Source organism: Macaca fascicularis, chromosome 7, assembly GCF_037993035.2.
Source record: "Macaca fascicularis isolate 582-1 chromosome 7, T2T-MFA8v1.1".
Classification (NCBI taxonomy): Eukaryota; Metazoa; Chordata; class Mammalia; order Primates; family Cercopithecidae; genus Macaca; species Macaca fascicularis.
Window position 1 is genome coordinate 159,967,834 of NC_088381.1, and position 22,461 is coordinate 159,990,294.

Consider the following 22,461-nt stretch of genomic DNA (forward strand, 5'->3'; position numbering starts at 1 on the left):
GAATAGTATTTGTATGCTTATCTAATACTTTATTAAACACATTAAAACTCCTGTTTTATACTTAAATACCAGTTATGTAACTGATGAACTTCATTTACCATAATAACAGCTTTTTAAATGGTGTCATCTATGTTGCAAGGCAAACTCTTTACTTACCCACCTGAATAATGAAGGATTTGAGGAGTTATATTTTCCCCAAATAATTATAATAAAGAAAAACAAACCCATATTACAATAACAGTTCAGAAGAAAAAACAATATATACATACCTTACCTGATCATGTTTTAGGCGGTCAAAAGTTTGAAAACAATCTTGATTAGATTATTTTTCTGTGACGTTGGGCTAATACAATTCCTTTTTATTGGAATAGGTAAATTCCTAATGTTTTAGTGGACAGATTCTGCTTTAATACCCAACACCACTAACAGCTTCAATGGTAAGAGACAAGCAATCCTCTGAAGGTACCCACTTCAGCAATGGGAAACTCAAATAAAAAGACCTCCTAAAGCAAAGAAAGCACTAAGACAAATTCATCAAATCTGCTTATCATTGAGCACTCTTAGGGTTCCCAAGCTGTACTTTCCTGTGAATGACAACTTTCCAAACTCTGGGCAAGCTTCCGGTGTTACCTAGTGAGCTCTGACATACTTCCAAATTCAGGATTAAAGATTAAGCTTGCTTTGTTCATGCAATGCCTATATCAACCCAAACCATCACTAGCTTTTGTATCCTATCAATGCAAATCAAGCTGGGCATGGACTTAATAAAATAAAGGGGAAAGGTAGGAAAGAGGAAGAAAAGGGAGAGAAAAGAGGGAAGAAAAGGGAGGGAAGGGAGGGAGAGAGAGGGATAAGAAAGAAGAAGGGAAGAAAAGGGGAAGGAAGGGTGGGAAAAGAAGGGGAAAGGAGGAAGGGAAGATAGGGGGGAAAGAGCCTGCCATAACGAATTTGGGAATCTATTTCAAGATGCTACCACCTAGTGTAACAAGAAAAACTGTTTTCAGTATAGTCTACATCTCTTATATAAAGTTATGACTTTTCACTAAACTTAGCAGTCAAAACTACTATCTAAAGGGCTGATAAATTTTACTACTTTCCCATCCTATACAAGTCCAGAAAAATAGAAATATTTATCTAAATGACAGAAGTTTTAAAAATTTCAGAATATAAATTCTTTATTATTTTATCCAAATTTAAGCACTGATGTGTGATATAAATGAGTATATAACATATACCTTTACAGTCCAATTAGTAAACACGTTAGTCTATATTAAAATATGAAGATTTCAGAAAATAGCTCTTTCAATAAAGAATTTGTTTATTGTCCAACAGATTATAATTCAATTTCAATTTGACAAATTTTCCTGCATGCCAGTATACATGACATGAACATAAATAAAACCCTTACAATTTAGTGGGACAGAAAAATATGTACACATGTTAACAACCACCAACCATCCGCTCTAGGAAGATCTTTCAACATAAAAGAGTGATTTCTACATTCTTGGAGTCTCAGTCAGTTTGTTAAACTGCGCTTATATACATTAACATGCCTATGTTTGGTTACTGAGTGTAGCACTTAAATTTTCAAAGGAGAAAAACCCTTCTCAAACTATATACACACATCTAACTTGGATTAGCAAGAAACACCATTAGTGAGAAAGGAAAGCAGGTGGCCAAGAAAGATGTAACCAGTTCCCCATTACTTCCAGAGGAATAATTCAAAGCTGGTTAGGCAGACAGAGAATTATTATTCGGATATAGAAAGGGAGGATATTTCTTACCATTTAAATTAATCTAAGTCAATTAAATATCAGATTGCTACAAGAATATATGAAGCAAAAGTCTGATGCCTTATTGGAATTCTGGAAGTCCTCATTACACAGTTTCAAAAACACTAAACATTTAGTTAATATCACTGTGAAACATAATCATACATTAAACATTCAATTTTTAAATTATAGAAAAATTAAATCTCTAGTTTTACCTTTAAAACTTTCTGGTGCATTTGTATCTCGTTTTCTTCTTCCTGGTGAATCCAGAGGTTTCATATCATGAACAGAAAGCTTTGGTGGTGGAATGGATGGATGAGATTCTGTTTCTAGAAATTTAACAAAAAGTTCTGAAAAAGACTAAGAAAAAATATTTTGGTTATATTAGGCTAGATAATTACGTTATATTCACTACAACTAAGGACATGTACCAGCTTTTCTAATTAAATATTAAAAACTAATCATGCCATTTGAATAATTTTTTAACAAATCAGCTTTGTGAACAATTGAAAATACTAGCATTTTTTTAATTTTTATTTTTTTTGAGACGGCGTCTCGCTCTGTCACCCAGGCTGGAGTGCAATGGTGCTATCTCGGCTCACTGCAAGCTCCGCTTCCCAGGTTCAAGTGATTCTCCTGCCTCAGCCTCCTGAGTAGCTGGGATTACAGGTGCGTGCCACCACGCCCAGCTAATTTTTGTATTTTTAGCAGAGATGGGGTTTCATCATATTGGTCAGGCTGGTCTCAAACTCCTGACTTTGTGATCCGCACACTTTGGCTTCCCAAAGTGCTGGGATTACAGGCGTGAGGCACCACACCCAGCCTAAAATACTAGCACTTTAGATAGACGATCATCATTACAAAAATTTAACAATTTAATCAATAGTCTTTGATGGTAACACTCACTTCTAGCACCTCATGGTCAGAATTAGCCAACTGATAATACTTATTTTTCTTGCCATCAATGAATAGCACTTAATGAATCTGATCATTTTAATAACTATTAACACAAACATAAAAAATTAAATGAAAGGAAAACACACATTAGACATAATTTTCTAGTTAGGTCCAACCAATGAATATAACAGCAAAAGATCACCAATAACATTATCAGATTAAAATAATGTAGTGTAGACCTTTCCTTTAAATTAAATTTTATGCCAGTCAAGTAAAATGGGTTTTATCTTTAACCAGCTCTGGGTAAGTCACCTATCCTTCATGTGCTCTTTATTAAAAAAGTAAGAGAGGTCGGGTGTGGTGGCTCACACCTGTAACGCCAGCACTTTGGGAGGCCGAGGAGGGCGGATCACTAGGTCAGGAGTTCAAGACCAGCCTAGCCAACATGGTGAAACCCAGTCTCCATTAAAAATACAAAAATTAGCTGGGCGTGCTTGCTGGTGGGCACTTGTAATCCCAGCTACTCGGGAGACTGAAGCAGGAGAATTGCTTGAACCCAAGAGGCCGAGGCTGCAGTGAGCTGAGATCGTGCCACTGCACTCCAGCATGGGCGACAGAGCAAGACTCACTCTGTCTCAGAAAAACAAAAACAAAAACAGTAACAAAAAACTAAGAGAAAGAAACTCCACATTCTAACTCATAATGCTACTCAACTCAATTAATATTCATCTAGAGCCTACAACATACCAGGCACTGTGTTTTCATGTTTATTAACTGCCTCCTCCTTTGAGAATCTAAGTTTTATGAGGGCAGGCGCCTTGTCTATCCAGTTTGCAGCTGCATCCTCAATGCTTAGAACAGTCTAGTTCATAGCAGGTACTCAGTAAGTATTTACTGGCTCAATGATTTGGAACATATATACACAAATAAAATAAATCCTCTATCTTGCTATCATAATTTAGTAGCAAGACTGCCTATGGCAGCATGATCAAGTACAAAGGAAAAGTTAATATTTTGAAAAATAAAAGCACCATATAAAGTTAAAATAAAACCTATATGCAATAAATTATGAAAACTGGCTTGTTATCCTTAAGCTTAATCACCTCTCTGGAACTCAGTTTCTGCAACTTCAAAATAAAAGGGTTGTATAAAATAATTTAAAAAAGAAATCTGATTCTTTGCAAGTGAATGTAATATATAGTCATTTCACTATTCACCTTAAGCAAGAATAAAATTGGTTCTTACACTATTAAGCACAGATTGCTGATTTGGTCTCAAAGGTGTGTTGGGAACACTTTTTGATCCTCCTCCAAGCCACCCAGTCATCCACCTGGTAACACCGCCCTGATCATCATGAAACAACTGAAAGATTATTTTAAAACAGACAAATATTATCAGTACAAGAAAAAAAAACAAGGACCAGTTTTACATAATTTCTGATAGTTGTAAAGCATGCTCTTCAAGTTCAAGTCCTAGTAAACGTTTCCTACTGATAGAGGCTACAAATACAATAAAATGCCATCCCAAGCACCATCGCAAATGAAAGTTTGGGGATATTTCAACATTTCAGCAACCTGATATGAGAAGTGGTTTGTAAGTTACAAAACATTTAAACTATTATCATACATATTGAACAAATCAGCCTCTTCAATGTTGTATGAAGTAATTCCATTTCCACACTGGGAAAATTACACTCAGTAAAAGTTACATAGAGTAAAAGGAAGTAATTGTCTACAAAGCCACTATCTGGGTTATGAATGTGTTCAGATGGCTTTCATCATCCAGTCACCTGCTCCATCTCCTCCCTTCTGACGCCCAGGATGCTCCCCATCAACCGTAACACTTCATGACGCTGATTTTTCGGTGTGTGGAAATGACCAATGAAGAGGTTTCTCATTAGGACTCTGAAAATAAAGGCAGAAACAGCTCAAGTGAACTCAACATTAAGTGCACGCAAACACTAAACATAGAAATATTTAATTATATTAAACAATTAAGTATTTACTTATTAAAGTCTAAACAAAATATTTTAAAGTGTCTTTAAAAAATCTTGACAAGTCTAATATTTCAAACAAAATAAAATAAAAAAGAATATTTCAAACATCCCAAAATGTATTTTTTTTTTCTCGCTCTGTCGCCCAAGCTGGGGTGCAGTGGCCAGATCTCAGCTCACTACAAGCTCCGCCTCCCGGGTTTACGCCATTCTCCAGCCTCAGCCTCCTGAGTAGCTGGGACTACAGGCGCCCGCCACCTCACCCGGCTAGTTTTTTTTTTTTTTTTTTTTGTATTTTATAGTAGAGACGGGGTTTCACCGTGCACCATGTTAGCCAGGATGGTCTCGATCTCCTGACTTCGTGATCCACCCGTCTCCGCCTCCCAAAGTGCCGGGATTACAGGCTTGAGCCACCGCGCCCGGCCGATGTATACCTTTTAAAACCTCACTTACTAGCCACCCACTTTCTTCAACCCAGTAACTGACTGAGGTGGTGCCTCCTTAGTAATTCCAAGCGCCTGACTGGGCCAATGTTCACCTGAAGCAGAAACTTAAATGGTGATGACTGTTGTGTTTAATGTTATGCTTATATTTCCCCATCCAAATTTATTAAAAATTTACTAATAATATATACATTTTAAAAATATTAAAGGAGCTACTGTTACATAGATACCGAGGTTTCAGATCTAATACATTTGAGCAAGATTACATTCATTTAAGGACAGTAAAAGAAGCAACAAAGAATGGTAAACGTAAATTTTTTATTTTCTAAGTACTTCTTACTGAGGTGATATTTTAGCTCTTCCATATGGTTTTAAGAAAAAAAAATGCATTGGAAAAAAATCTACATTAAAAATAAAAGAAGGTAAGTGATTCTGCTGACTTCTCATTAAAGCTGCATCCTTCCTTACTACAGAGTAAGGGGAAAAAAGGCTTTTGAAAAATTTAATCACATATAAATATCTATATTTAGAAGTTTTTTTTTTAACCATAAAAGCAATTTCCACAAAATATACAAACATTAAAAGGAAAAAGCATACTTGTCCACTTTTCCTTCTGAGCTGTTTGCTAAGTTCATCAATTTCTTTTGTACATCATCCAGCATTTCTTGTCGGAGCTCATCTGTTGTAAAATATGTGAAAAAAGATAGCCATTAACTGATTAAAATAGTCTGGATGACTATATAATGAGATTTATGAGATCTTTATTATAACCTCTGAATATATACACTTATTCTAATTGGGAATATTCAATAACTTCCATTTCTTCTTTGGTCCAGGGAACCAGGCTCTCATATAGAAATCCTCTAGAAGCCAGAGTGCATTAATTCACATGGTTTACTCCCAAGAAAGTAATCAACTCTGTAATACAATGCTGAAAAACCAAGAAAGGTTTTCATCCTCTTTAAAAACTTAATAGCAAAGAAGATATTTTCATCACTGCCTCCTTGCATGAAACATTTCCAGAGCCACTCTTATTTAATGGGAGGAAGTGGAAAGGACAATTTAATATTTTCCTTTTTCTATTTTCCTGGCCAGACTGTTTTTGGTGAGCTGACTAAGAAGTGTATCTAACACAACTAAGACCATGGCTCAAGATGCAGCAGATAGGACAAACCATTCTGGGGGTAAGGAAATTGCAAAATGTAATAATCGGCTCTAATATACAAATCAAGATACTACAGCTTACGACTGGCTTAGAAAGATGCCCGGACTATTTTATTTTTAAATTAATCTTTTAAAAGGAAGCAAAATCCATAAAATCTTGCTGGAATAGCTGAAATTTAAGCAGTATTAAAGGCAAAGTCTAGAATTACAACAGGAGATACCCTGTTCCTAAATTCAGCCACGCCACAGGGCAAGGATTTCTGGACTTAAGGAACTCTCCATCAAACACGGAGTTTACAGCTGTTATGCCAGAAATGAATAGTTTGAGCTGAAAGAGATGCTCACTAATTTTAAGCTAGATTATCAGTTTTTGTTCTGAAAGAAATGAAGAGGAGAGCTCTGTCTAGAAACATTCACATCCAAATGCTAGACTCTGCCACAAACCTTTTTCTTTGAATTATGCTGTATTTTCCTAGTAGTAGCTGGATACAAGTTCCTTTACCAGATATGACTTACAAACATTTTTTTCCCCATTCTGTGAGTTGTCATCTCACTTTCTTGATATCTTCTGAAGCATAAAAGTTTTCCATTTTTATGAAGTCCAATGTAGTTTTTCTTTTGTTGCTTGTGCTTTTGGCGTCATATCTAAGAAACTATACCTAACCCAACACCTATGTTTTAAGCGTTTTATAGTTTTAATTCTAAAATTTAGGCCTACTCTCCATTTTGAGTTAATCTTTGTGCATGGTGTGAGGTAGGGGTCCAACTTCATTCTTTTGCACATGGATATCCACTTGTTCCAGCATTATATGGTGAAGAAACTATTCTTCTGGCACCCTTGTTGGAAATCAATTGATCATAAATGTATGGTATATTTCTAGACTCTAAATTCCCACTGTAAGAATTCTGCAAATGTTTTGTCATTTTTTTTCTTTTTTTCCTGCCTGGAAAGCTCTTTTCCATCAGGACTGCCTATTAACTCCTATTCACCTTTCATGTCTCTGTTTCCAACTCACTTTCTTAAAGAATTTTCCTCTGAGCCTTACAGATGAGGCCAGGTATGCTTTATGTTTTCATTCTGCTCTGTACAATGCTTCTGTACAATGCCCAAAATTCCGATTTGTGGTACTAAATTCATTATAAAATATCTTGTTTAACTGTTTACGATGGCTTGTGGTTTTCCTAAATTGTAGAAATCTAACTTGCAAAATGTCATTCATATAATAGGCCAATTTTACCAAAACAGAGATGGTTGCCATAACCATATTATAAAAGCAAGGTCTGTATTTGGAAAATCTACTACAAACTTTTCCTTTCCTGTCTTTCCAGTAAGGAATTTAAACTTGGATGAGAGAGGGAGAGAGAGAAGGGGAGAGAGAGGGCGAAAACGTGGGGGTGGACAGGACTGTTATTAAAGTCTGAGTCAGTAAAAGACACTTTAGATTCCTAATGTGCACATGTATACTACTAGCACATGGTGTTATCTGGGCCTTTTCTAGTACTACATTCTGAATGTAAATAGAACTCAGCAAATAAGTCAATCTCTTGTTACTGTTTTGACTTAACTGTCCCACTCACAAACTAAAGTAAGAGCCAGTAAAGATGGGCATGGTCTTCTCCTTCTTCATCCATTCCTCCCCAAGGCTACAGAAAGATAGCACAGAAACAGAGGTGAAACTTAGCTACCCTACCCCCAATCCTCACCTTCCTTTTCTCTGAGATTTCCCTTCTCCTACCTACTTTCCTCTAAAATTAATAATTTGTATATTGATTACATGTCTATATAATAATTTGGTTATATTGGGTTATATATAAAATATATGTGTGTGTATATATATTTGAGACAGGGTCTCGCTCTGTTGCCCAGGCTGTGGCATGATTACAGCTCACTGCAGCCTCAAACTCCTGGGGTCAAGCCATGCTCCTGTCTCAACCTCAGGAATAGCTGAGATTACCAGTGTGCACCACCACAACCAGCTAATTTCTGACTTTTTGTAGAGATGGGGTCTCATGATGTTGCCTAGGCTGGTCTCAAACTTCCGCATTCAAGTAATTCTCCTGCCATAGCCTTCCAAAATGTTGGGATTACAAGTGTGAGCCACTGTGCCTGTCCCTATATAAAATATATTATCAAACTTAATTTCACCTATAGCCTTTTACTGTTTTAACATGGTCACTAAAAAATTTAAAATTACACATGGCTCACAGTATATTCCTACTGGACAGTACTACTTTAGAACATAACCAGGATATAACACTACACTATACTGTCTCATATTAAAAAAAGACAGGCTGGGCACAGTGGCTCACGCTTGTAATCCCAGCACTTTGTGAGGACAAGGTAAGCACACTGCTTGAGCTCAGGAGTTTGAGACCAGCCTGGGCAACATAGCAAAACCCTGTCTCTAGAAGAAATACAAAAATTACCCAGGTGTGGTGGCATGAGCCTGTAATTCCAGCTACTTAGGAGGCCAAGGCGGGAGGACCGCCTGAGCCCAGGAGGCAGAGATTGCAGTGACCTGAGATTGCGCCACTGCACTCCAGCCTAGACAACAGAGCAAGACCCTGTCTCTAAAAATAAATAAATAAATAAATAAAATAAAAAGAGAGAGAAAGTGAAATGACAGACATCTTCAGAGTAAAATTCACAAAGCAGAGCTGAGCCTAATACAAATTTTAGTAAAATAAAGTAGAAAATTTTAACTTTGCTCTATGAAAAACTGATCAAGAAATCAAACTGTTTAAAAGTCCAAATCAAAAATACTTTCTTGATGAAAACTTACTAAGATTGGTATGATTTTTATTAAAGTCTCTGTATTCAGAAAGATAGAGTCAAAACATCCTTAAGGTGAAAATGACAGGGTTAAAATTTCCTAAACTCACTATCAGAACACACAGTTTGTCCCTGAGCTACTGTGATGTGGAATACAAAGGGCGTTTAAACTCAAGCAGTAGTTTAAATGTATTCTGATATTTGAGACTGGGGGGAAACTCGGAATTTAAGGAAGGGTGCTAAAAGGATGGTATTAACTATGAGGGGTTCGGAAAGGAAAAGAAAGTCAAACACCTACTACAAAGGTCTCCATAGATGCCTCTGTTTCTCCAGGCACCCTTATTTTCCTCCCATCAGAGATTCTGAATATTTCTCTACAAAAACTGAACTCTAATTCAAACCACAATTTTAAATCAGAACTGTATTTATATGGGCAGAGAAAATATGGTTATTCAGAAATGAGTTTTAAGCCAAATGAAATATTTCTGTGAAATAATCTCACATGCCAAAATAATTTTTTGGAAGTTAAAAAAAAAAAAGGTGGAGGGGCGCACTTTAAAAGTTCAGCAATAAAGCAACTGACATTTAGTCTAGTTTGGAAAAAGAGAAAAAGAATTACTCTACATCTATGACATAGTAAAACTTGCCGTATCAGTCTTTTCTCTGGAACACCTAGACATGGTGCCATGGTCTTCAACATTTGGTTTAAAATAAAATTGAACATAAAATGTAATTGATTGCAACAAATCAGCACATCATAATTTTACATTTCATTTGTAATTAATGACAGTATACTACAATGCTGCCTTCAGAGAACATCTTAAAATGAATCATACCACATCTTAAAATGAATCATACTGCTTACAAAGTCATTTGGATATTTCATGACTAAGCTCCTGTAGGCAAGATCCAAGTCAGATTTACTGAATAGTCACCTGACTGAGAAAAAAAAGGAACACAGAACTTGAGAGTAAGTGGACATGAATCATGGACCTATCACCAGGGCCAGACTTTGTTGCCTATTTTGTAAAATGAACATGCTTATCTCAAAGGATTTGAGGGAATCAACTGAATGATCAAATGTGACTTTTCTAAATAGTAAAGTGTTATATAAAGCATGAGTACTTATCATCCAATTTCTTAAAATAACTAAAAAGTTCATATTTCAATCTAGCCTGAATCAGTATCACATATACTACTGTCTCATGTCAATATTTTGTGAGGTTTTCCCACCTCCATTTTGCATGTTTGTCATCTTTGAGGCCAAGGAGTCAATAGAAGGAAGAAAAAAATGTTAGAAAGATGATTTCACAAATATATATATATGTAAATAAATAAATTGCATCTGGTGTCTTATCTGCATCTGGATACCTTAAAAATAAATTTAAATATGATACAATATTAAACCTAATAAGGAAATTTAACCTCTTCATTTAACTAAATATAATCAAAGCAAAAGCTAGAAATTAGGTCTTTTTTATTACAGAATTTCAAGTTATACAAGATCACTTTTAACATATAAAATTATATATATATATATATATATATATATATATCTTTTTTTTTAAAGACAGAGTCTTACTCTGTTGCCCAGGCTGGAGTACAGTGGCGCCCCAGCTCAGTGCAACCTCCACCTCTCAGGTTCAAGCAATTCTCCTGCCTCAGTCTCCCGAGTAGCTGGGATTACAGGTGCCTGCCACCACGCTAATTTTTGTATTTTTAGTAGACATGGGGTTTCTCCATGTTGGCCAGGTTGGTCTTGAACTCCTGACCTCAAGTGACCCACCCACCTCAGCCTCCCAAAGTGCTGGAAGTACAGGTGTGAGCCACCACACCCAGCCCAAATAATATATTTTTAAAAGATACCATACTATTTGCAATTTGAGGTTAAGCTTTATAAGCATCTGCTTTGTCTTTCTTTTCTTTTCTTTTTTTTTTTAGACAGAGTCTTGCTCTGTCACCCAGGCTGTAGTGCAGTGGCACACCCTCTGCTCACTGCAACTTCTGTCTCCCAGGTTCAAGTGATTCTTGTGCCTCAGCCTGCTGAGTAGCTGGGATTACAGGCATGCGCCACCATACCTGGCTAATTTTTTTATATTTTTAGTAGAGACAGGGTTTCACCATGTTGGCCAAGTTGGTCTCCAACTCCTGACCTCAAGTGATCCATCTGCCTCAGCCTCCCAAAGTGCTGGGATTACACGCATGGGCCACCGTGCCCAGCCCTGCTTTGTCTTTTAACTCTATTTAATTTTCAACTGTATCCGACCCAGAATTTGAAGGTCTAGAGTATACGGTAAATGTTTTGTTGTCCCATAATCATAATTGTTCATTGCTGAGTGAAAAGTATCTTTTAAAATTCTAGGCCTGGCCCAGTTGCTCACGCCTGTAATCCTAGCACTTTTGGAAGTCAAGGCAGAAGGATCATTTGAGGCCAGGAGTTCAAGACCAGCCTAAGCAATATCGAGAGACCCTGTCTCTGTCTCTATAAAATAAATAAATAAATAAATAAATAAGACCTTGCCTCTTAAAAATAAAAGTAAACTTCTACTTCTTAGCAATGAACTCCTAGGAAAATAATTTTATTAATACAGTATAACTTCATTAATCTGAATTCCACTAGATCAGAATCTGTGATTGGTTGAGGTCTACTGGATTATATATAAACCAAATTTGGATTATTCATCAGAATTACTACGTACACTTGATTTTACATAAATATTTTTAATGTAACCGAATTGAATTTATTTTTCCTCACCATTCTCTTCCCTCAACCCTTCATTATGAATTCAGATAATCTGTACTATATTTCTCCATATTGAAACAGAACTAATTTTTTTAAAAAGAGTAAATATTATGAGTGGTTATATATTTAATTTTTACCCCTCTGGCATGTGAGACAGAATATATATTTAATTTTAAAAGTGTTACCCACTTTCTTACTTATAGGCGGGAGCCACACGTTGGGTACGTATGGACATAAAAATGGGAACAGCAGGCACTGGAGATACCAGAGGGGGAAGAGGGAGAGGGAGAGAAGGGCTGAAAAACAACCTAATGGGTACTATGCTCACTACCTAAGTGACGAGCTCATTTGTACCCCAAACCTCAGTGTCAAGCAGTATACCCATGTAACAAACCTGTACAGATACCCCTGAATCCACAAGTTGAAATTAACTTTTTTTTAATGGGATATTTCACCAAAAAAATGCAGATTTCCAATGTCTCTTCAAAGATCTGAAGACATGGCAACACTGGGCCCACATTCTTGCATGGCAGCAGCTGGATGGAGCTGAGAATCTGCTGCCTCCATAAGAAACACTCTTCAATTGATTAGTCTCTACCTAGTTTCATGTGCTCTTTTATATTATCATCATAGCCTCAGTTTACAATTTGTGCTTATGATCCATACTAAGAGATTCTTATTTCCACACGGCAACCCACTTCCACCTCCACCTTGTCAGCATTCCACTCCAACACATGCATGTGCACACATACCCACCACCCTTGGTCATTACTAGTCAACTGTATCTTCAGCCAGTTTCCAGATTATGCCAGTTTCACAGGAATTCCTCCCTCTGTCTAGAACACTCTTCCCCAGTTCTGTCTTCTTAGCTATACCTATTCATCATTCAAGTAAGTTCAAGTGAGCCCTTCACTAGCCTTTTCTACCCTTCCATGCTACCAACACCAAGTACAAAGGATAGCTCTTTCCTTTCTAAACCATTTGTTGCATGTATTTGACACATGTCATCTTCCCTTCCTGCCTGACTGTAAACCTGAAGGCAGGACCCCTGTCTCCTGCCTTTGTATCTTTAGTGCCTATTGCAGTGCTTAGCACACAGCAAATAAACAATGAATATTTGATAAATAAGTCAAATAATGATTTTCTCTGGGAAAAGAGAATATCTGCAAAGAACAGAACACTGGACAAAAAGAATAACTTATGTTCTGAATTATGTACTCATCCATACATAAATAAGGGCAAGGACACAAAACACATAACTCAAAACATTCTTATTGCTATATCATTTACTTTTCCCTTTAAACTTAGAGGAATTTTTTTTAAACTGCAACTTCTAAAATACAGTTCAGTTGAAAAAGGTTTAATTATTTACCTAATTGACATACACTTTTTTCTTAACTCATAATTTGGCATTGTCTAGTATACCCAGATGTTTATATCATCAAAATAATTTTTTAACCATTTATGGCAATTCAGAAAACTGCATCTGGTACTTCTTATATGTTTCCTCTAAAATCACCACTTCTGCCAAAAACATCTATAAAGAAATCCCTCAAAAGGTTTGGGTAACAAAGCGTCTGGGAATGTATTTGGCCTATGTTCAACAGGACATTATATGTTTTCTTGTATAAATCATGTCCTGGAAAACGGAATGTCTTTATTTAAAATAAAAGCTTTACCATCCAGCACCGTAAAGGTAGTTCCATGGAAAACATTTTAAGCTTCTTTTATATCTGTAGTTTTAAAACATGTTTTCATGCTTCATATTACAGTAAGTTTTACTGGGACTCATTTTATACATTCTTCTAGATTTTCTTTTAAAAACCGGTCTAAGGAAATTTTCCATCCTCAACTCACAGGAGACTTTTAAAAGTAGTCATTCAACCTTCTTAAAAAAAAAATCAGTTATGCTGCCCTTTCAGATACAGGTATAAATGAGCAGACAGACCAAAAGATCTTCCTGATGTTAGAACTAAATTTGCATTGCTTATGAAAATTCACTTTTCTTTGCACAACATAAAATTCACCACCTTTCTGAATCATAGTTATCAAAATAACAATACCTTGTGCTTTCTATTTCAATTTATCCAATCATTTTCTTTTTCTTTTTTTTTTTTTGAGACTGAGTTTCACTCTGTTGCCCAGGCTGCAGTGCAGTGACATGATCTCGACTCACTGCAACCTCTACCTCCCGGGTTCAGGCAATCATTGTGGCTCAGCCTCCCAAGAAGCTGGGACTACAGGCATGAGCCACCATGCCTGGCTAATTTTTTTGTATTTTTAGTAGAGACGGGGTTTTACCATGTTGGCCAGGCTGGTCTCAAACTCCTGATCTCAGGTGATCCACCCACCTCGGCCTCCCAAGGTGCTGGGATTTACAGGTGTGAGCCACTATGCCCGGCCAAATCATTTTCATTTAAGCAGGAATTTATGTCAAGGATGATGGTAGAGAACAAGAAGGAAAGGAAAATGTCAAATTTGGCCATAAATATAGCAAGATAACACATTTTAATGGTTCAGTCACAGGTGTATATTTTCTCATCAATAACAATTCCATGGAAATTCTGAACTCTGATCAGCTCAGAGCAGTTAATGAAAACCACTGTCATATGTGCTTCATAGGCCACTGTATTGAGTTTGGATATGGGATGGAATGTGAAGTCTTTGGAACTGTATTGAAGAACGCTTTCAGGTAAAATGCTGAAAGAATAATTTTTAAAAGGAAGGATAGCAGTAAATCTTTTACCAGCCAACACCATCTACTAAACTATAGAACTCTTAGGATCATGGGATTTATTTTCTTCGTTACTTTCCCGGGAAGAGGGATAGACGGGGAGGGAGACAGGGAGAAAGATTTAAACAGTTCCCTACTACTGGTTTATGTCTCTACTCAAGTTCCTTTTCTCCATGGAATGTTGCCTGATCCTTAATGGGATTCTGGAGGAACTAAATATGCCCTGTCTTATGATCACTGTTGTGCACCACTGTCTTCAATTACTAACCTGCGGGGTATCTACACTATGTGTCATTTCCTTAGCTAAACTCCTTGGAAAAGGGATACTATCTAGTATCTCATACAGCACCTAATGGGAAGCCAAGCAGTTGGTTCTCATTAAATACTTACTGCCTGATAAGCATCTGTCTTCATACTTTTCACACAAGGCCCAAAAATACTCTTAATTCATAACCACAGATGCACATACATACTCTTAAGAAATGACTGAAATTATCAACAGTCTACTGTTTCAATATTGGTGTTATTTGCAACAGCTCTCTTCTTCATGTGTTTGACCAGACTGAATCATCTCATCTCTGGTAGCAATGACATAATCAACCATTTTGAATAAAATACTTTTTAAAAGTGAGCTTCCTATTCTTAATATTGTTTAAATGCTGAAACTGTGCATCAACTAATCATTAGTCTACAGATGCTTAGAAGTAAAACAATACTTCTTCTTTACAATTCAAGTCTCCATGTACTTTCTTCCAACAAAAGGCAATCTGTCTTTTTCAAAATTGTTTCTCCTGGCAAATACTTTTGCTGTCTGGCCAAGTTTTGTGTTAAAAATAAAGTACAGTATTACAACATCAATCAACATTTAAAGTACTTAATGATCTAGGAGAGAAAATATACAGTGATTCTTTTGAAACAAGTGAGCCAATAAAAGTTTTGTTTATATTATCGAATCAAGAGTGCAGCTTTGAGAAAATAAAATTGCATTTGTATTTAGAGATATAAAAGTGATATTAAAGCACTTAGGTAATACAAGAAAACAGATTGTTAAGAAGAGCTGTAAATGGCAAGAATGACTTAGAGACATAACAGAACCAACTGTCTCTTTACACCCCTTCCTGTCTGTGCAACACTGGCCTCCTGCCTGCCCTTTCAAATACTAGTTATACAAGCATAATCAGAGCTTTCTCTGTAGCTAATCCTGATTCCACAAAATAAGTCCAAAGTTCATATACATTTACAATGAATATTAGTATTTTTTATATGAATAGGAACCTAGGCCACCTAAGCCTTATCATCTATAATCAAGAACATCTGAAAATATTCTACTAGTGAGGGCTTAAATGAGTGTCTGAACAAGTACTAAATACAGATTGAGTATCCCTTACCCAAAATGCTTGGAACCAGAAATGTTTCAGTTTTTGGATTTTTCAGACTTTGGAATATCTACATTATAGTACTACCGGCTGAGCATCCCTAACCCAAAAATCCAAAATCCAAAGTGCTCCAAGAAGCATTTCTTTTGAGCATCATGTCAGCATTCAAAAAGTTTTAGACTTTGGAGCATTTCAGACTTTGGATTAGGGATGCTCAATCTGTATTTCAAGAACTCTGATAATATTTATTAACTACAATAAATCACAGAATTTTAAATTTACCATCAACTATTGGGAATTACTCAGGTAGGTGTCTAAAAGAGGATGCGGCCTTAGATATTACAATAGCATAACATATAGCACTGAGCTGTCACAAAGCAATGAGCTGATTCACAACACTGCTGTTTCATCTCCATCAGTCTAGCCCAACCCGAAGATTATCAATTCCCAGTGTGTCTCCTCTCAGTTGCCCATATGTCTTCTAGATAATGCTGTAGTTGCACTGGCCTTCAATCTAACTAGACTGTTTTCTAAATAAATACTGCTTTTGGTAAAGGCAACCATTTCAACATTAGGGCACAATACAGAAGATGCTACCATATTTTCAGGGGAAATTGGAGATATATAGAACAAAATACAAGTCAGACTATAAATAACCATTTTCCTGACAGAACTACAATAACATGGAAAGACCATGAATTATGAATTATGGTAATAGGTAAAAAGATCGGAGTTCAAATCTTGCCTCTTTAATCCATAAAATGGAAGTAATACCACCTATTTTAGAGATGCTTATAAGAAGTAAATGATGAGAAGACTAAACACATAAATGTTATGTCAAATGTCCATAATAGACACTCAATGTATAATTGTTTCCTTGCTGCCCATTTCCAGGCCCTCTACTAGATTTAGAGATCCTAGCCTGGCCAATCTTACAAGGTAGAAGACTTTTGGTTGGGCAGTAACTTGCCTCAGAATCAAGTCATTTTGAGGAAAATTCCTTCACATCTGTCTTTTTTTCTTTATATTCCTAAAAATCTCCCCTCTCCCGTCTCCTACTGGATTTAGGCCAGCTTACTTTGGCTTGTCCTTTGGTGTCCATGCGTCAGTGGTTCCTGCTGGCTTGCCTCCCTAGTGCCTAAGTCACTGCTTCTGTTGTTCACAGTTCCTCTGCTGTACCATCTCCTATTTTTGCTTATTTCTAATTTCATGTTAGGTGGTATTTATTAATTACATGCCTTGTTACTATTGTGCCTAACCTAGACATCTAATGTTGATGCATTTCTAGGCTCCATTATCACCTTTCCAATAACCTTGAATCATTACCTACTAAATGCAGCCCTAGAATAGTTTTGACTTCCTGGTTGCCTCTAAATCAGAGATGAAATGAGGATATGCCATCTTTGTCAGCTGTTGGATTCAACAAAGCCCTGTAAGCCACCTGATCATTGAACCAATTAATAATCCTAAGCATAGGACACACCTTAGGGAATGGACAGGGCATATAAGACACTTTATAAACATCAAAAAATACATGATGTGCCTGTGGTAAAACACCATCTACAATCATAAAAATCTAGCTATACCCAGACGTTCATTCCACAGAAAGATACTCTTTTATTTGAGAATTCTGCCTTCCCTAACAGATCAGACGGCTTTAGGTAAGATGCATGTGAACTGATAAAGGGAGAAATCATATCCACAAAAAGTCCAATCAGTCCAATCAATCCCTCTGATGGTCAACAGGGTGACAGTCAACGCAATGGCATTGCCTCAACATCCAGGAAAACTAAATGGACAGCCAGGGCCAACTTAATGACTCTAGTTTCACTAGGACCATACTTAAATTGAAGCAAATCAGTCAGGGAAGATACAAATGGAAGTCACACATCAGTGAAGTTGGTCTCAGTCAACTGTGCCAATTTATGACAGAAGACTACATTTGACTTAATACTAGTATTGTAGTGGGGGAAAAATGAAACGAAAAAAAAACCTACTTTGTTTTTTAAGTTCTTCGATTTGTTCTTCTTTTACATCTAACTGTTCTGTAAGTCTTGATGCTGAATCCAATGCAGCGTTTGCTTCATCCAAACGTTCCTGAGAAAGAAAACTTTATTAAAAAGAAGTATGCAAAAATTATTTCACAAACTAGAAGGCTGAGAGACATCTTAGAGTCAACCTTTACATTTCGGCTGGTGAAGCTGCACCTCTATGACCTTGGGCAAATGTATCCAACCAATAAGTATCAAAGGCAGAACCCACATTCTTTTCAATACAATACTGCCTCATGTAGAGGAACTACATAAAAAGAGCAGATACTACTGAAAGACAACATGACAGAAGTTAAAAAACAACAATATAAACTACAAAAAAACAAAGATACAGAAAGTCCAGAAATACAGCAACAAAAGTTCTTCTCTTTTTAATTTTTGAAAGTCCAATAAAGTGATGCTTGATTATGACTTTGTTACTTTAATTTCCCTGACCACTACTAGCGAATTTGAGCATTACTTTTCATGTTTGTTTACAGAGCAAGCTGGATCTGCCCTTCCGTGAAAACCTCTTAGGATACATTGCCCAAGATTCTACTGAGTTGTATTTCTCCTGTCCATCTGTAAAAGCACCTTGTATAGTAGATATGAAACTTTTTCACCTCTGCTATGCAAATATCGTTACCATATCTGCCATTTTTCTACTGACTCTATGATATCTTTTGTCATGTAAACATTTTAAATACTATATAGTCCAACGTGTTCTACTTTGCTTTTACAGCTTCTTAAGTTTTAGTCTTGGTTAGGATCCTCCTTGCCCTTAGAATGTACGTGCAGTCTTCCAGATTTTATTACAAGATATTTTGTAATATATTTACATCTTTAACATAGTGTTTCTTAATGGGAGTGACTTTGACATTCCTTGCCCAATAAATGCCATCTATCCCCAGATAATCAGCACCACTCCCAGTTGAGAATCCCTGCTTTAATATAACTAGACTTTACTTTTGTTTATGGTGTAAGACGGTGGTCTATTTTTTCTTTCCTTCCTTCCTTATGGACAGCTGGTTTTATTAACATTGTTAATTAGATAAGCTATCCTTTTTCTCATTAAATTAATTTCGGTTTTAGTTTCAAATTCTCAAATATATCCTGGGCTCTATTTCTGGATTCTCCTTAATCCACTAATCTAGTCAATATTGTATCAATTTATGGCTCTATTATGATATCTAGTAGGCAGATCTCTCCTCACTGCATTATTTCTCATAATTTTCTTGGCTATTCTCAAGTATTCTCCCATGTAAATTTAAGGTCAAGTCTTGCCATCTTCAATCAGTGTGATAGCCTTTTTACTGTGTGTCATCTTGGATAGGCCACAGTCCCCAGTTATTCAATCAAACATAATCTAGGTGTTGCTGTGAAGGTATTCTGCAAATGTAATCAAAGTCCTTAATCAGTTGAATTTAAGAAAGGCACATTATTCTGGATAATCTGGGTGGGCCTGATTGAAGCACTTTTAAAGTTCTTAAAAGCCAGGGTTTAGGCTTCCCCCTAAAAGAGAAGAAATTCCTTCTTTGGACCGCAGCTTCCGCCTGTGCCTATGGAGTTCCATCCTGCTTGTGACTTTCCTTTCCTGGCTGCCTGTGGACAACAGCTTTGGCCCATGCCTGTTGAGTTCCAGCCTGCCTTTGATGTGGTCTTCCCATCTTGACTGCCAACCCAACAAATTTCAAACTTGCTTAGCCAGCCCCTACAATCATATAGCAAATTCCTTGTAATGAATTGCATGTGTGTATCCATATACATCACATATATAAATTTGATACATATACATGCATACCCTACTGATTATGCTTTTAGAGGATGAACCCTGATTGATTTATAGAGTGACTGAAATTAAAAATTTTAAATGAAATATTTAGTATTCAAAAATCCACAAAACTAAATTTAGTGTGAAGGAAATTTAAACTTTCAAATGATTTTTAACCCCACAGCATTTGTACTTATGAGGTTATTAAAGCTTAAATCTACACTTAGACTTTTTCCAAAATCAGCATTTAGATTTTGTTATTCTTTCTACCAATAGTTTGGTTTTTATTTCATTAATTACAGCTTTTATTGTTATTAATTCCCTCAGTTTCTTCTCATTTTGTTGTTCTTTTAAATGTATATTACATTTTAAATTTTTAAAAATAAAACTAGTTTTAAAAGAAGATTTGGCTGGGTGCTGTGACACACGCCTATAGTCCCAGCTAGTCAAGAGGCTAAGGCAGGAGGATTGCTTGAGCCCAGAAATGCAAGGCTGTAGTGCACTATTATGATCACACTGGTGAAGAGCCACTGCATTCCAGCCCGACAAACATGGCAAGATTTCATCTCTAATTAAAATAAGAAAAAAATGACAGGCATAGAGGCTCACACATGTAATTCCAACACTTTGTGAGGCCAAGACAGGAGGACTGTTTGAGCCCAGGAGTTTGAGACCACCCTGGGCAACAAAGCAAGACTCTGTCTCTAAGAAAAAAGAGAAGAAGATCTGGACTTCCATTCTAGCAGTTCCACAGACTGTATACTCTGGATCCACTAGAAACTGCTAAGCATGTTGGATAAAATACATCTTTTTAAATGTGTTAATGAGCTGACAAGAAAGTGAGTATAAATGGTCAATAAACATATTAAAAGATGCTTGACCTCACTGGTAATTAGGGAAGTGCAAATTAAAACCACAGGAAGATAGCCCTTCTGCTATGGCTTGAATGTATCCCCACAAGTTCATGTGCTGGAAGCCTGATTTCCAATATGGCAGTATTGGGAGGTAGGGCCTGATGGGAGGTGTTTGGTTCATGGGGGCACCACCCTCATGAATAGATTAATGTCCTTATTGTGGGAATGGGTTCATAATCAAGGGAGTAGGTTCCTTACAAGAGAAGGAGTTTGGCCCCCTCTTGCTGTCTCATCTCGCCCTCTCTTTGCCATGGGATGATGTAGCAAGGAGGTTTACCAGTTGCTGGTACCTTAATCTTGGATTTCCCAGCTTCCAGAACCTGTGAACTACTAAGTTTCTGTTCATTATAAATAATCCAATCTGTGGTGTTCTATCATATCAGCACAAAATGAACTAAGACACTTCCTATCCATCAGATTGGCAAAAACTTTGAAAGTCTGATAACGTCAAGTGTTGACAAGGATATAAAACAAGAACTCATGTGCACTACTAGTGGGAGTAAATTAGCACAACCACTTCAGACAACAATTAACCATCATCTAATAAAGCTGAAGCTGGTCATATATATCCTATAACTCAGCAATTCCAATCAAGATATACATCTAAAAAAACTTCTTGTATGTATAGAAGATCTCTGAAATACCCTTTATTAATAAAATGTGTAAATTATATATTAATGCAATGCATACAGAAGTGAAAATAACGAACCACCTACATACACTAACACACAGTAATATGACTGAATCTCATAAACACTATGGTAAGTTCTTTAAAAAAGCAAGTCTCAGCCGGGCCAATGGCTCATGCCTGTAATCCCAGCACTTTGAGAGGCCGAGGCGGGTGGATCACGAGGTCAGGAGATCGAGACCATCCTGGCTAACATGGTAAAACCCTCTCTCTACTAAAAATACAAAAACTTAGACAGGTGTGGTGGTGGGCGCCTGTAGTCCCAGCTACTTGGGAGGAGAATGGCATGAACCTAGGAGGCGGAGCTTGAAGTGAGTGGAGATTGCACCACTCCATTCCATTCCAATCTGGGCGACAGAGTGAGACTCTGTCTCCAAAAAAAAAAAAAAAAAAAGTTTCTCCTAAATCTAAAAGCACATTATTTTGGTGTCCTATCTTTTCATAGGGGTTCATTTTTATTTATTCCTTATATATAATTTTTGTATGTATGAAATGTAGCATGTAATAGAAAAATCTTTTAAAGGATGACATTATATAAAAGAAAAAGATTTAATGGAATTATGTATATTGTTTTAATCCATGTGAAATAGAGTGCTCAGTAAATTTTGCTGAAAAAAGAAAATTACACGCCAGGTGCAGTGGCTCTCGCCTGTAATCCCAGCACCTTGGGAAGCTGAGGTGGTGGGCGGAGCACCTGAGGTCAGGAGTTCAAGACCAGCATGATCAACATCGTGAAACCCCCATCTCTATTAAAAATACAAAATTAGCCGGGTATGGTGGTGCATGCCTGTAATCCCAGCTACTTGGGAGGCTGAGGCATTTGCTGTGTCTACTCTAAACTATGACACCTTAGGGAAATCCTGGGTATCCTGTTCACTGTCAGGCTGCAGCAGAGGGATTCAGGGTAGAAAATTTACTAAATGAACAGTTTAGGAGATTATTTCCAAGACAAAGACTCTACAAGTAACTGTTGCATGAATAATAAAACCTACAAGAGAAAACTATTTTGTCCTACCTGTAATGATATCACTTTTCCTTCCAGATTTTCTGCCTTTTTCTTCCATTCAGCTATAAGCTGTTTTTGCTTTTCGAGTTCAGCAGAATACATAGCTTTTTCCTCTAAAGAGAAAAGAAAGTTATATTAGTATTTTGCAATCGTGATA

General features: G+C 36.7%; 1 protein-coding gene across 4 annotated transcripts in view; it reads right to left on the bottom strand.

Moving 5' to 3' along the window:
• The window catches only part of TRIP11 (thyroid hormone receptor interactor 11), a 70,602-nt gene that overhangs the window by 4,619 nt on the left and 43,522 nt on the right, over positions 1 to 22,461 (bottom strand). For all 4 annotated transcript variants that reach the window (XM_073998107.1, XM_005562045.5, XM_005562044.5 and 1 more), the window contains 6 exons: positions 22,314 to 22,417; positions 17,893 to 17,992; positions 5,703 to 5,784; positions 4,459 to 4,573; positions 3,915 to 4,031; positions 1,988 to 2,132 (listed from right to left, as the gene is read on the bottom strand). In XM_073998107.1, the coding sequence (XP_073854208.1) occupies positions 1,988 to 2,132; positions 3,915 to 4,031; positions 4,459 to 4,573; positions 5,703 to 5,784; positions 17,893 to 17,992; positions 22,314 to 22,417 (663 nt within the window). The remainder of the gene's footprint in view (positions 1 to 1,987; positions 2,133 to 3,914; positions 4,032 to 4,458; positions 4,574 to 5,702; positions 5,785 to 17,892; positions 17,993 to 22,313; positions 22,418 to 22,461) is intronic.